Here is a 13,147-nt window from a genome sequence, read left to right as displayed (position 1 = left end):
GGGTGAAGTGGAGCTTGAGGAAGTGAGGGCTGCTGTGGGAGAAGTAGCCCAGGGAATTGCACGTGTTATGTTTCTAAAAGGTCAGCTACCATAGCTGATACTATTAGGGTCCCTGGGCTGGAGCCTGGAGTAGAGGGTGGGCCCGGGCTCCCCCCCACCCCTTTGCCCCCTGATTAATCACTGAGACTGGGAGACAACAGAGACTGTGCAAGGGAGGATAACTTCTCCTCACCTCTGTCGCTGGCTTATGATGAAAATGGCTCAATAGACTGTGCTGCTTGTCTCTAGAGAGAGAAGGGTTACATGGTGGGTCACAGTTAGCCTCTCAGGCTGGCGAAATCCGCCAGGAAACGCGGGACCCATGGAGGCAAGGACAGAGCTTTGTCACAGTCTGGATAAGCATCCAGTCTTTCCTATACGTCCCCAAGCGAAACCTCTGCTGCACCAATTGAAGTTCTCTCCTCTCATTAATCACATACTACAGATTAGAGACAAGGTGGGTGAGGTAATATCCTTTTACTGGACCAACTTCTGTTGATTAGAGAGACAAGCTTTGGAGCTTACACAGAGCTCTTCTTCAGGTCTGGGAAACTAATTCAAAGTTTCACTGTTATATACAAGGTTTGAACAGATTGGTTAGCATATGTAGTTAACACATACAAAGGACCATTCAAGGTGAAGTGGCCCATTAACATGCCTCCAGTCATGGGCAGAGGGAGAAAAGTAGCCGGGGGAGGAGGGAAGTGTTGTTAGTGGTTTACCGATTATTGTAATAAGCCATAAATCCAGTGTCTCTATTCAGTCCATGATTTTGAGTGTCTAGCAAAGATATGAATTTAAGTTCCCAGGCTTGTCTTTTGAAAGTTTTGTGCAGGTTTCCTTTGAGAATGAGGACTGAAAAGTCAGATACAGAGTGATCGCTTTGTGAAAAGTGTTCGCTCACAGGTGATAAGGTGTTTTGGTCTTTTATCTTTGTCTTTGTCTTTCCTGTGTGAGTTCATTCATTCATTACTTGAGACCAACGGATCACCGATAACGAGATCCTTCAGAGAACTGATCTACAGTCTATGTGGACTATGCAAGACGTTTTCAGGCTTCGCTGGTTGGGACATGAGCGCATGTCTCAAGATTGTCTGCCAAAGGCAGTGCTCTGTGGCCAACTTAAGAACTGCCTGCAATGCAGAGGAAGGCCAAAGCTCTGATATAGCGACAATGTCAAGCAAGGCCTCAAGAAATTCAGCAGTCCCATTGAAAACTGGGAAAATCCTGCCCACAATCACTCAGTTTGGAGAAGCCAGGTTAAGGCTGGTGCAGTCACCATGCAGAGCCATCAGAGAGCCCAGGCTGAGGCCCACAGGTGAGCCAGGAAGCAGAGTATGCTCCAACCTGTCTGGCAGATGGGCCTGTAGCCACTGTGGGAAGGTTTGCCACTCATACATCGGGCTATTTTCCCATACCATTGGTAAGCACCACTGATGGACCGACTTTGTCACATCTCCTTTCATCTGTCAAGATGTTGGACAGCCAATGATCATCCGAGAGTGTCGGATTTGTCTACTTTCACCCACATAGTTGCTACTGGGACATTTAGAGCACTGGATAAGGTACACCACATGTTGCAATAGGCATGTGTAGGACCTAGGGATCTTGAAAGGTGTTATGGGGGGTGCATTGGTGTATGAAACAATTTTTGTAGTGGGGCTGCTGAAAGCCATTGATCAAAACTGAACCCTGGAGATGGTGGAAACCACTTTAAGCCAGGGGAGTGGCAGCACCCCTAGTTCTAGCACCCCTGGGGCAGTTTTGATCATTGTAGCAATGGAGATATGTCTGCAGCCCCTGCCAGAACAACAGATGCAAAACCAGTCATCTCGCTATACCAGCTGAGTTTACATCATATCAAAGGACATTGCACATTTGAGTTGCAAGGTTACCTACATTCCACATAAATTTGATATCACCTCACTTTTATTGTTGAAAAACATTTGCATAATCCTGAAACTGAAGTGTTAGTTATTTACACTAAAGGTATGAATCACACATCATTTTAAGTTTTGTGTGTGTGTGGATTGTGCCCCTCATTTGGGTCTGTCACACTTTGTGAGCCTTAACGAGCTGAGAAATACGCCTCTGAATCTTTCCAGACACCTTCAGTTTTTCAGTCCTTATCTTGCTGCTTTTCTTCCTGTTAGTGCTTCCATTGCTACTTTTTTGTTCTGCTCTTTGTTACTGTTACATTTCCGTGCTGACTGCACATGCAGGAATAATGGGAAGTACTCTTTGATCCTCTGTCTACTGTGAGATTTTTGCTAAAGTAGTTTAAGTGTACCTAGAAACTACACCCTGGTATACATTTGAAGAAGTTTTGTCCACAGAACATTGATTCATTTGCTTGAATGTTTTGTTCAAAATTTGAATGGATTCTAAATATACTTGAGCACGTTCTCTCATCCCTAATTTTAATAGCTGCCAGTGTCTGGATTCAGAACTATCCAAGGAGCTGTGGCTTGAACACTCAGTAGCCTCCATGATCTATATTAGTACAAACTGCAATTAACTGTACCAAAATTTAATGAGGTGTTCTATTAATTAAAATGTAGGTATACGCCGAAAAAAGTAACATTCTATCAAAATGTCATCCTGGGCTCCTCTGTCTTTCCGTGATTTCCACAACAAATGTACTCATTTCACAGATACCTTTTTTTTTCTAACTTCTAGCTGTGTAATCTCATCATAGAGTCTGAAAGTCAAGCTGGGCTCTTTCTGACACACACATGGATCTTCAATGAACCTGCAGTTTTATCTTAATTACAAATCCATTGATAGAATCCAGGACACACACTTGGAGCTGGATTTTCTGCCTATCGTATGCTTTCAGCAATAAAAAAGTAGCAAAACTATATATTAATCAGTAAAGTCAACAGAGTAGAGTCTCAATACTCACAGATAGTAGGTCTTTTAAGTAAGGTGTCATTTTTAATATACTGTGTTTTCAGAGTAGAATGATACTTTATGATTTCACTAGGTGACGTTAGGGTAAAATTTGACTTAGGATAAATTTTTCAAAAGTGTTTAAGCGACTTAGGCTACTAAGTCCCATTTTCATGAGACCTATTGACTTCTAATTAGACTTAGGCTCCTGTATCATTTAGATGCTTTTGAAAATTTAACCTTAATCCTAGTACTGTAATACTGGCCAACTTTGTAGGAGATTTGATAGAGTATTTTGTATAACTTTTAAAAAAAATAATTTCTGTGCACCAGCCTGGAAGCAGGAAATGGTGAAAATCTGACAAGAAATCATTCTTTTGTGATTTCTGGAACAATGTCTAGCTCAGTAAGTAGCTGAGCACTACAATGAGGATACCATATAGAATTACCTGAAACAGACAAGAAAACATTGCAGACTCAAGAGGCTTGGATGAGTTACAATTAATCATGTGGACTTCTGATTGCCTACCTGAACTGAACCTCCAAACATGCAGTGGTTTCCTCATTCACTGCTCTTAAAAGGTGCTGTATGGACAGACTTGGATACTGAAATTGTCCATTTATCAACAGTCCTGGGAGGACAGACAGAAGGCAGCTATGCAACACTGACATAAATTGTGTCCCAGATACCCCAGTGGTGCTTGGGGTCCATGAAGCTGCAGAGCCCTACAAGAGCCACAGTGCGCAGTGTCCTATTGTAAGAATTTCCCCTTCCTCTGCCACTGATTGGCCTATGGAAGGAAAGGGTGGAGGAGAAGCAACTGGGAGTGTCAAAAGGGAAAGCAGAGGATCATCAGGAGTCAGGCAAGGATGCCAAGCACCTATCTTCTCTGCAAGAAGCCCCTTTGGCAGCCACTGGCTTCTTTTAAAGCTTCCTGCCCACCTAAACTGTCTTCCCACTAAGAAAAGGAGGACTTGTGGCACCTTAGAGACTAACCAATTTATTTGAGCAGAGCATCCGATGAAGTGAGCTGTAGCTCACGAAAGCTTATGCTCAAATAAATTGGTTAGTCTCTAAGGTGCCACAAGTACTCCTTTTCTTTTTGCGAATACAGACTAACATGGCTGCTACTCTGAAACCTGTCTTCCCACTGCACCTCCTAAAACCAGTGGTGGCTCTAGGAACAGCCATACACAGCAGTACATGTGAAGAGGCAACTATCCACCCAGGGGAGTAGCAGAAGTTGGAGGAAGCCTTTTTTTAATCTCCCACCAACGTAAGTGGGTTGAGAAACGAAGGGACCATTAAGGAGAGGGCAGAGCCATCAAGGACTTGGGAATGGTAGTGGTAAAGAGAAGAGGCAGTGTTAGAGGTATGCGGGGACAGGCAGAATGGGTTAGGATGGGAATTTCTGAAGAGTGATGAAAAGAGTAGAGCATGGAAAGAGGGGATGTCTGTGTTGTGTAGGAAGGGGCACATTACATTTAGTGCCTGGGGACATATAAACAGCATTACATCCCTGAATGCAAGCTTCCCCCAAGCACCTCTAATGTGCTTCAGTTCTGATCTGGATACACCACCTTCAAGTACAAGAGGCAGTTCCGGGTTCACAATGGCACCATGGAGCCGGGCCCATGCTCAGAAGGGGCCTTGGCCTGCTCTGCTTGCACTGTGCCCTGAGACCCCACCAGCCCGCAGGCTCCCAACACTTGCTCCTCTCGGCCTGCCCGCCAGCTGGCCAAGGGCTCCTCTTCACCCCCTAGCCCCACCGTCCGGCTCCTCTCTGCTCCCTGGCCAGACCCCAGTGCACCTCTGGCTCTTGACAGTCTCTGCTTCCCATCATCTGTGGGGCCTCACCTGTCTCCCTGGAGCTGAGCCACCTGGGACTGGTGCAGGAGCATGGCCAGTCTCGACCAGTTGTGCGGGGCGGGGGGGAGTAGTGTGGGGGGCTCGGCTGGGCCCCTCCAGGCAAGTGGGTCCTGAGGGAGCCCGTCTGGGACAGGCCCTGGCCTGGCTGATCACACCACTCCCAAGGGGCGGGAGCAATTCCACACCCCGGGACCAGCCCTCGCTGCAGCTGGCGGCTCAGCCTGCCAGACACAGTCGCCTCCGAGAGGCCGGTGAGTGCAGCTGGGAGGCAGGGTGTGGAGGAGGGTCGGGGGGCTGGGCAGGGGTGGTGTTGGCCAGGGCGCTGTGCATTTGTGGGAGGATCTGGGGTGTGTGTGATGGGCACAGTGGGTCCGGGGGGGGGTGTCTCTGGTCTTAGGGAATTGGAGGGGGAGGGTGTTCCAGTGTTGGGCGGGGGTATGTGTGGCATGGCATGGCTTGCCCCTGAGGGGAAGGGGTATGCTGGCAGCACAGGGCCAGGCAGGCCACTGTGCGTCTGGCAACTGCTGGTTTGTAAATAGTGCCCTCGCACTGGGCTGGGCGGAGCAGGGCCGTCCCTGCCATACCATGTCCCTGGCCAGCCCCTCGCTCTGGGGACTGACCCCCCTACCCACACCCGCGCCATGCTCCATTGCCCCTTGGGGGTCCACAAATATGTTTGGCACCAGGCCCACAAAAGGTTAATCCGGCCCTGACAAGAAGATTTCAGTCTCCATACCCATTCCATCCTTGGCCTGTCTGCTGAGACTGCCAATATGGTTGCCAATTGTGAAGTGGGACTTTGTCTACACTGGTAACTGGAGTGAGGCTACCAAACTCAATTTATATATGCTGCAGTAAAGAGGACAGGTGGTAACATCTTTTGCTCTCTTCCAACGTGGATTGGATTCAAACTAGTGAGCAGTGTCTCTAGATCCCCTTTCCAGTTCTTGTGTCAGCCAGTCCCTGCCTACCAGTTGTGCTAATGTACACCAGCTGAGTGGAAATGTCATTTAAATGCCAGTTTTGTGGTAGTTTGCGTAAATTAATTCTCTTGTGAGAATAAACCAGATCTCAATCAAACATGACTCATGAATACAGACTCCTGATCTCGCTCCAACCCTGTACATTCTTTTTCCAGCCCTGTACAAATCTTCTTTCAGCTGCTGGCTCAAACTTGGCAGCTTTGTAGTAAATAGTGTTGCATTTTTAGTCATTGTTTATGAAACTATAAGGATTACATGGTGTGGGAGGTCAGGGAGGTGGGAAGGGGAGTGCACACATAGAAAAATAATTTTCTTGTTGACATTTGAAAATGCCTGCAGAAGCTTAGACCAGCAATACTTTTTTCATCTAAACTGCACAAAATTTAGCCTCACTGGGGAATTTGGAGAACTAGTCTCTAATTCTTTTAAGATCGTTCACGTGCTGGGATGAAATTCTCCGTCACTGGCTTGTCATATCCTTCAGCAATGGAATGTAAAACTGGAAAACAGCTCAGTTGCATGGCAGACTCAGCCTAAAGGACTTTTTTTCCCAGCCCTGTGTTTGCAAATAAACCATTTTGCTGCATAAGTAAACATCAGTGTTGATTGAAAGAAACTGTTGGAATTTCAAAATCTTTTTACTCTCAAAAGCTCTGTGGTTTTTGTCAATGAAAATAGAGGAGGTTTATAGAAAGAGTGTCAACTCTTTGAAACTGATCAATCCTTCCAGTTTAGGTATACCCTGCAAAATTATTCTAAAACTGTATTATGATGTTTCTTGTTTATTGCCTTTGAATAATTCAATATCAAGCTCAGTCAGTTTGACATTTTTGTGTAGCTGCTGGCCTTGAAAGTGAAACTGGTCTCTTTCTGGTTCATACATCATCACCAGCAATAAGAATTCTTCAGTTAGATTCTATTCTACTGAATGGTTAACTTAATCCTATCTCAAACTCCTGGAGCTAAGTTGGTTCTGCAGTGCTGACAAGAGTAAATTATAATAATAGCATATTGTGTTATTGTCCTACATCATATAGCACCATACTATTATCGTATTCATTACCATAGTACCTAAGAGTCCCAGTTATGGCACATAAGGAGCAGGACACCATTGTGCTAGGCATTGGACAAAGAACACAAAACAAAAAGATACTCCCTGCCCCAAAGAGCGTATAATCTAAGTGTAAAACAAGAAATAACAGATGGCTACAGACAGATGGAGAACAGTGAGACATATTGGTCAATGCCATAAGCAGTAAGAAAAGGAGGACTTGTGGCACTTTAGAGACTAACACATTTATTTGAGCATAAGCTTTCGTGAGCTACAGCTCACTTCATCGGATGCATGAAAGCTTATGCTCAAATAAATGTGTTAGTCTCTAAGGTGCCACAAGTACTCCTGTTCTTTTTGAGGATACAGACTAACACGGCTGCTACTCTGAAACCTGCCATAGGCAGTGGTATGCATTATGTGTATTAAAAAAATCATGAGATCTCTGCCCTGAGGATTTTACAATTTATATTCAACATATTACAACATGGGAGGGTAAGAGGATATGTGGGAGGAAGAGGGCTAGAACGAACAGATAGTTTATATTACTTGTCATCGTTCCAACATGCAGATACAGAAGTAGAGAGGGAACCAATGGAGACTTTCAGAAGGCTGTTGGAGTGGCAGGTAAAGCATATGATTTTAGAAGCAACATGCTGCATAGGTTTAAATGGTGTGGTGTGTTTTGAGGTTGCAGCAGTGAAGATGACAGCAGATTAGGGCAGTAGGCATGGAGACAAGGGCAGATTTTGGCCATGTTATATAGGAAGACATAATAAGATTGAGCAATAGACAGTAAGAAAGAGAAGGAGAGATTGAGGTCAAAGGACAACAAAGATGTGAACCTGGATGACAAGAATAGTGAAATTATTGATAATGGTTGAAGAGGAAGAGAGAAGTGAGGATTTCCAGAGATGCTTTTTGTTCGCCATGTTTGGTTTGACATTTCATGGAGATGCAATAGAGAGTAGGTCATAGATGAGGAAACTAACAGAAGAAGGCATGGGTGTAGAATAGATAAGGGAGTCTTTAGTGTACAGGTGGTGGTTGAAATCATGATAGCGGAAAAGGATGCTGAAGAACAGGGAGAAGAGAAGACAACCAAAGTTAGAGCCTTGAGCCATGTCACTTGTCCAACCATGAGACAATAGTGACCTTGGTGAGAGCAATCTTGATGGATTGCTTAGAGCACAAGCTACAGTGCAGATTATAGACTATTAGATTTTTGTTATTCAAATCAGCAGATATGACTCTGGATACACACCCAGTGTAGATCTCTTGAATACCAGGTGCCATTTGTACATCACTTTTCTGACCACAGCTGCGTTTCAAGGTTCTGTTTATGCAATTGTAGAATGTGCTGTGTACTCTGGTTTTATTACCAAGGAGAGGATGATAGTGAGGAATAAATATATATAAATATAGAGCTCTTAAATGCACATCTTTTAAAGTATCTTTTCTGTAAAAAAAAAAAAAAAAGTTTGTTCCTTTTTTAGTGTTCTTTCACCTAGAGGAAATCTTTATACTGCATTTAACACCAGTGAAAATTAGTTCATGTGCAAAACGTTCATTTGTACCTTTATTAATACTGAGTGCTTTCCTTTGTCTTTGTTACAGCTTTTTCATTCACTCACCACTTTTAGTATTTCACAGCCACACCCCCTACCTGTTTGATTTTTCTGCATGGTTTATATATATATAATTTGGTTTTCCAACTGTTCATGTGGTAACTGATTTTGCACCAAACTTGAAAATAGCCAATTGGGAAAAAATCCAAATAAAAATGGAATTTTCAGACTAGCTTGGATTAATTAAACCTGTATCTTAAACTGTTTTAAAAATGAATTCTGGACCTCTAGCTATTGGAGTAGCTTAAATACTTCCTAAATTTATTTAATTCATGTCACTGCTCATCTAAGCAAACTTCACTCACTGAAAAGAACTCCATTGAAACCATGTGTTCTTTTCTTTTTGAACTACAGCTCACCACAGCCACCTTGGATGGCAAACTCCAGTTGTTTCTACCTTGATGCTTGCCAGCCTGTGGAACACTGGCCCTGGTGCTCTGGAAATAACAGCTTGCTGAGAGAAAGGAGATTGGCAACTGTGCAAGCCGCAAAATACTCCGTTTTAAACTACAGTTTTTCAGATGATTTTTACCTTCTGTAAGTTCATCAAACTGTGCTCACAACTTTATTACTCTGTAGAAATAATGTCACTTACATTGGAAAAATAAGGAAAAGATACAGAGTGGTACAATTGTACTCATTCAGGCCCCAGTACAGCAAAGGCTTAAGGATTGATGTCAATGGGGTACTCAGATGCTTAAAGTTAGTCCCTTATCTGTAGATTGGTGACACGGTTAAAAGAGAAAGTGATCCAGTTTTAAAGCTAAAATATAAAATATAAAAGCTGCCTATAACTAAAGACTTGAAATGGTCTTAAAAAAAGAGTGAGTTCCCCATTCTTCATGAAATGATATTAGGAGTCATGTTGGTCCCTTATATATATGTATGCAACTCCCATGAGGTTAATGGAAGTAATTTGGGTATAGCAGAATTTGGTCCTCATTACTGAGACAATCTGATTCACATCCATTTAATTGCATTCTGTTATCCCTTGTACAGCATTCTGTTAAGTTGTTAGGGGTGGGGAAAAGACTTTTATTTTAAAGGCTTTGTCTTAACAAAGCTAACTTGATATTTTAGTTTGGTAATTTACTTATGTTTACTTTTATTGTGACAGTCGGGGTGTGCCCCATTTCTAGAAATAGAACATTTGAAAAGTATTGAAGTAGAAAATTAGTTCTGGGAGAAAGCTTTTGGGGTTGTTTTTTTTGTTTTGGTTTGGCTTGTTTTTTTGTACAATTTCTAGCTATCTTTGCCCTAATCTTTGAAAATTGTGATGTTGGATATTGTTTTGAATAATAAACTGGTGTTCGAATCATTCATCATCTCTGTCTGTTTAAAAATGGGGAACATCTAAGACTGCAGGCCTATGTTTATCTGAGCTGTGTGATGCTGAGAAAACGTTACCCTTTTATATGGATTGTGGTGTCAAGCCAACCAAACTTATCAGGACAAAGGATCATTCAGGCTTATAAAACTCCTTTACTCTTGTCAGCTCACTTGTCTTTAGCTGGCCAATTACATACAGCTGAACTTGCTTCTCAGACCTTTTCCTACCTTTTCATTAGGGGCCACAAGGGAAAAAACCTGGGATTTCTACACTGCCTACACAGATTAATAAAACTCAGCAATGTAACAGATGCACCCTTTTACAGGGATCTTTTTCAGTACCGTAAGAGAATTGAATTCAAAAAGTGGATGACACCCCCTTGGTGTTATGCACGACGCTTATGTTCATTTAGTATAAGAAGGTTGATGTTTTAATTACACAAAAGTCTAGATTCATTTAAGGTTTCTAGAATCCATTAATTCTGTGCTCTTGCATATAAGCTTTAGCGGCTTCTTGCAGAGCTAAGCCATACACTTACTGTAGGCTAGATTCTGACACCCTTACTCTCTCAAGTAGTCTTACTGAAGTCAACAGGACTGCTTGTGGAATAAAGTGCTATTCATCATGATTTAGAGTATCGAATTGGGCCCTATGTTATCTCACATTATAAGTGCAATAGTATATTGTAGGCTGCTGGACCTGATCACCAGCCTAGGACAAACAATCGGCCAAGCCCAATTCCATTTGTATCCCTTTCCTTGGGGCTCAGTTTGTTCTTCAACACACAAATACAAGGAAACGTGGAACAATAACAAGAAGCAACAGTCCTGTTCTTGACAGAAATTGTGGGTCCCTCTGGTAGCTTAAGGGGCTTGTCCTCTGCCAGCTTGTCCTCTTGCAGCCTTCTGCTGCAGCCACAGGAGAATATACTCTCAGCTCTCTCTGGAGCTAGGGACCTCACTTATATCTGCCAGCTGGGAATCAAACCCAATCACTAGATACTTTCCATCTGGGCTGGCTGATTCCCAGCACCTAGCTGTTGGGCTTCTCTCTAGAACAGTGCTGGCTGATCCCTGGATCTCCTGGCCCTAAAAGTGACAGACAGCCCTGTTATATACGTAATGACGTGTACAGTGGGCTTGGTTCGTTCCAGGGTCTACCAAAGATGACATTAACCGAGGTTCTAGCTGTGGAAACTCCAGGAGGGGATGAAATTCCATTGGCACAAAGGAGCTACAATCTCCCCTCTACTGGAGGAGCCATAGCTTGCCCATACAGCTCAGAAGGTTGGTGCTTCTATTTAGGAAGAGTACATGGTAAGGGCAGGCAAGGAGTGCTCTAATTCGGTGGCTTCTGGATGTGGAACTTCTTCAGAGTTTTCTGTTGCTACTTAAAACTGACTCACGTAACAAATACTGTTAGGGTTGTCTTCTTCATTACCTAGAATAAATCTCCCTGTTGTGCAAGGATTCTCAATGGCACAGAGCCTTCCTGCACTAACTTTTCTGAATCCAGCATAGAACAGATAAAAGGGTTACCAAAATTTTTCAATATAGGCAAAGCAATTATTTTTCCCTTGCCTTGTTCTCAGAAACGGTTGAACTAATTTGGCTGAATTCCTCAGCCTGAGGCAGGCATCCAGCATGCAAAATTTCAGCCCACACAGTTAAAGTTTGGTAAATTTATAAACACCTGAAAACAAGGCCTTTATAATCGGATGTGTCAGTCAACCTTAATAATGGGCAGCACTGGCAAACTATCCCACGAGTGGGAATATGCAGAGGACATGCAAAGAAGAAATGAAGATTACTTACTTGTAACTGGAGTTCTTTGTTGGGGACTCTGCATACTCACGCTCCCTGCCCTCCTTACCTGCTCCTTGTGGAGTCCTAATTCTGTAGTTTGGTAGGTTTCAGAGTACTAACTGTATTAGTCTGTATTGTATGGCAACTTCCAACTTATCTGTATGTGTATATATATCTTCTTACTGTATGTTCCATTCTATGCATCCAATGAAGTGGGCTGTAGCCCACAAAAACTTATGCTCTAATAAATTAATCTCTAAGGTGCCATTAGTACTCCTGTTCTTTTTGTAGTTTGGTAATCCACTTTAGCGGTTGAAAGGACCTGTGCCAACTCCCCTTCTATGGCAATGCCCCTTGATCATGCTCAAGCACTGTGGCAGGTAGGAAGGAGAGGGGAAAGGTGCTCCTAAGGGGCACTACTACTAGAAGGTTCCACAGTTCTGCTGCACCCAGTTGGCACATTCCATGGGTGTGAGTATGCAGAGTCCATCTCAAAGAACTCCAGTTACAAGCAAGTTCCGCTGAATGCCACAGAGGTCCTCTGTTGTTCAGCATCTTTTACATATTTTGGTCTTGGTCTTGCAATTGGATCCACATGGGCAGTCCCTTCTTCCTGAATGGCTGTCCAAGTGCACATGATTGGAGCCTTTGGAACTAATTCTGATCCTACTTACGCCATTAGTTCAGTGGAATTGCACCTATGTATATGAGCTCAGAAACAAGTCATTAGGTTTCAATCCTGTTCCTGTTGAATTCAGGGGGCGATTGATATAATGACAGCTGCGTGGGCCCTGAATATCATTATAATATGTTCCATATAACTGATGTCTTAAACCAAGAAAGACACACACAAGGCCACATGACAGCCTGGCATTTGTTCTTCATAAAAAATAACAGTGCTCCTCTTATGCTGTCCTTTGGCTATAACAACAAGTAGGGAGCCAAAGGGAAAGTGCACAGCTATAGTTAGTCTACTTACAGAAATATTGCCAACTATACATTACAGGATCTTTCTTTTCACCCTCTGATAAGAATGCCTGATTTTTAAATATGGCGACTTTCATGTTCTGGTGTGGTTTTGTAGTAAAATAAAATATTTTAAAAGGATTATTCTGGATCCTCTAAATATTAATAGTTATAATTTTTTGTTCTTTACGTTTTACTTTATACTTTTTTTTTAGTTCTTCCAAGCACATGGGGACCTGATGGTTTGTCTCTTGACTCCAGTGCCAAATGTCATGGCCACCATCTTTCCAGTTGAGGAGGATTAGGTGCAATTCCTTTTGGAGGACATCAGTCTTGCACCTCAACTGGCTGGAGGAATTGCTGTGAAATAGTAATAGTTTATTATTTATTATTTGCATTACCATAGCACCTAGATGCCATAATCATGGACCAGAACTCTACTGTGGTACTGTAAAAACAGAACAAAAAGATGTTCCCGGCCCCAGAGAGATTACAGTCTAAGTATAGGACGGTCCACAACAGATGGACCCAGACAGACCAATGGGTCAGTAAAAGGTAACAATGAGACAATATTGGTTAGCAA

General features: G+C 43.0%; 1 protein-coding gene across 4 annotated transcripts in view; it reads left to right on the top strand.

Moving 5' to 3' along the window:
• The window catches only part of WDR27 (WD repeat domain 27), a 191,561-nt gene extending 181,780 nt beyond the window's left edge, over positions 1 to 9,781 (top strand). For all 4 annotated transcript variants that reach the window (XM_075126871.1, XM_048843973.2, XM_048843971.2 and 1 more), the window contains one exon: positions 8,818 to 9,781. In XM_075126871.1, coding sequence (XP_074982972.1) covers positions 8,818 to 8,865 — 48 coding nt within the window. In that variant the 3' untranslated portion in view covers positions 8,866 to 9,781. The remainder of the gene's footprint in view (positions 1 to 8,817) is intronic.
• Positions 9,782 to 13,147: the final 3,366 nt, after the last annotated feature.

Source organism: Caretta caretta, chromosome 3 (genome assembly GCF_965140235.1).
Source record: "Caretta caretta isolate rCarCar2 chromosome 3, rCarCar1.hap1, whole genome shotgun sequence".
NCBI classification, from domain to species: domain Eukaryota; kingdom Metazoa; phylum Chordata; order Testudines; family Cheloniidae; genus Caretta; species Caretta caretta.
Note: the sequence above shows the minus strand (reverse complement) of the source record. Positions and strands in the feature narration are given on the sequence as shown.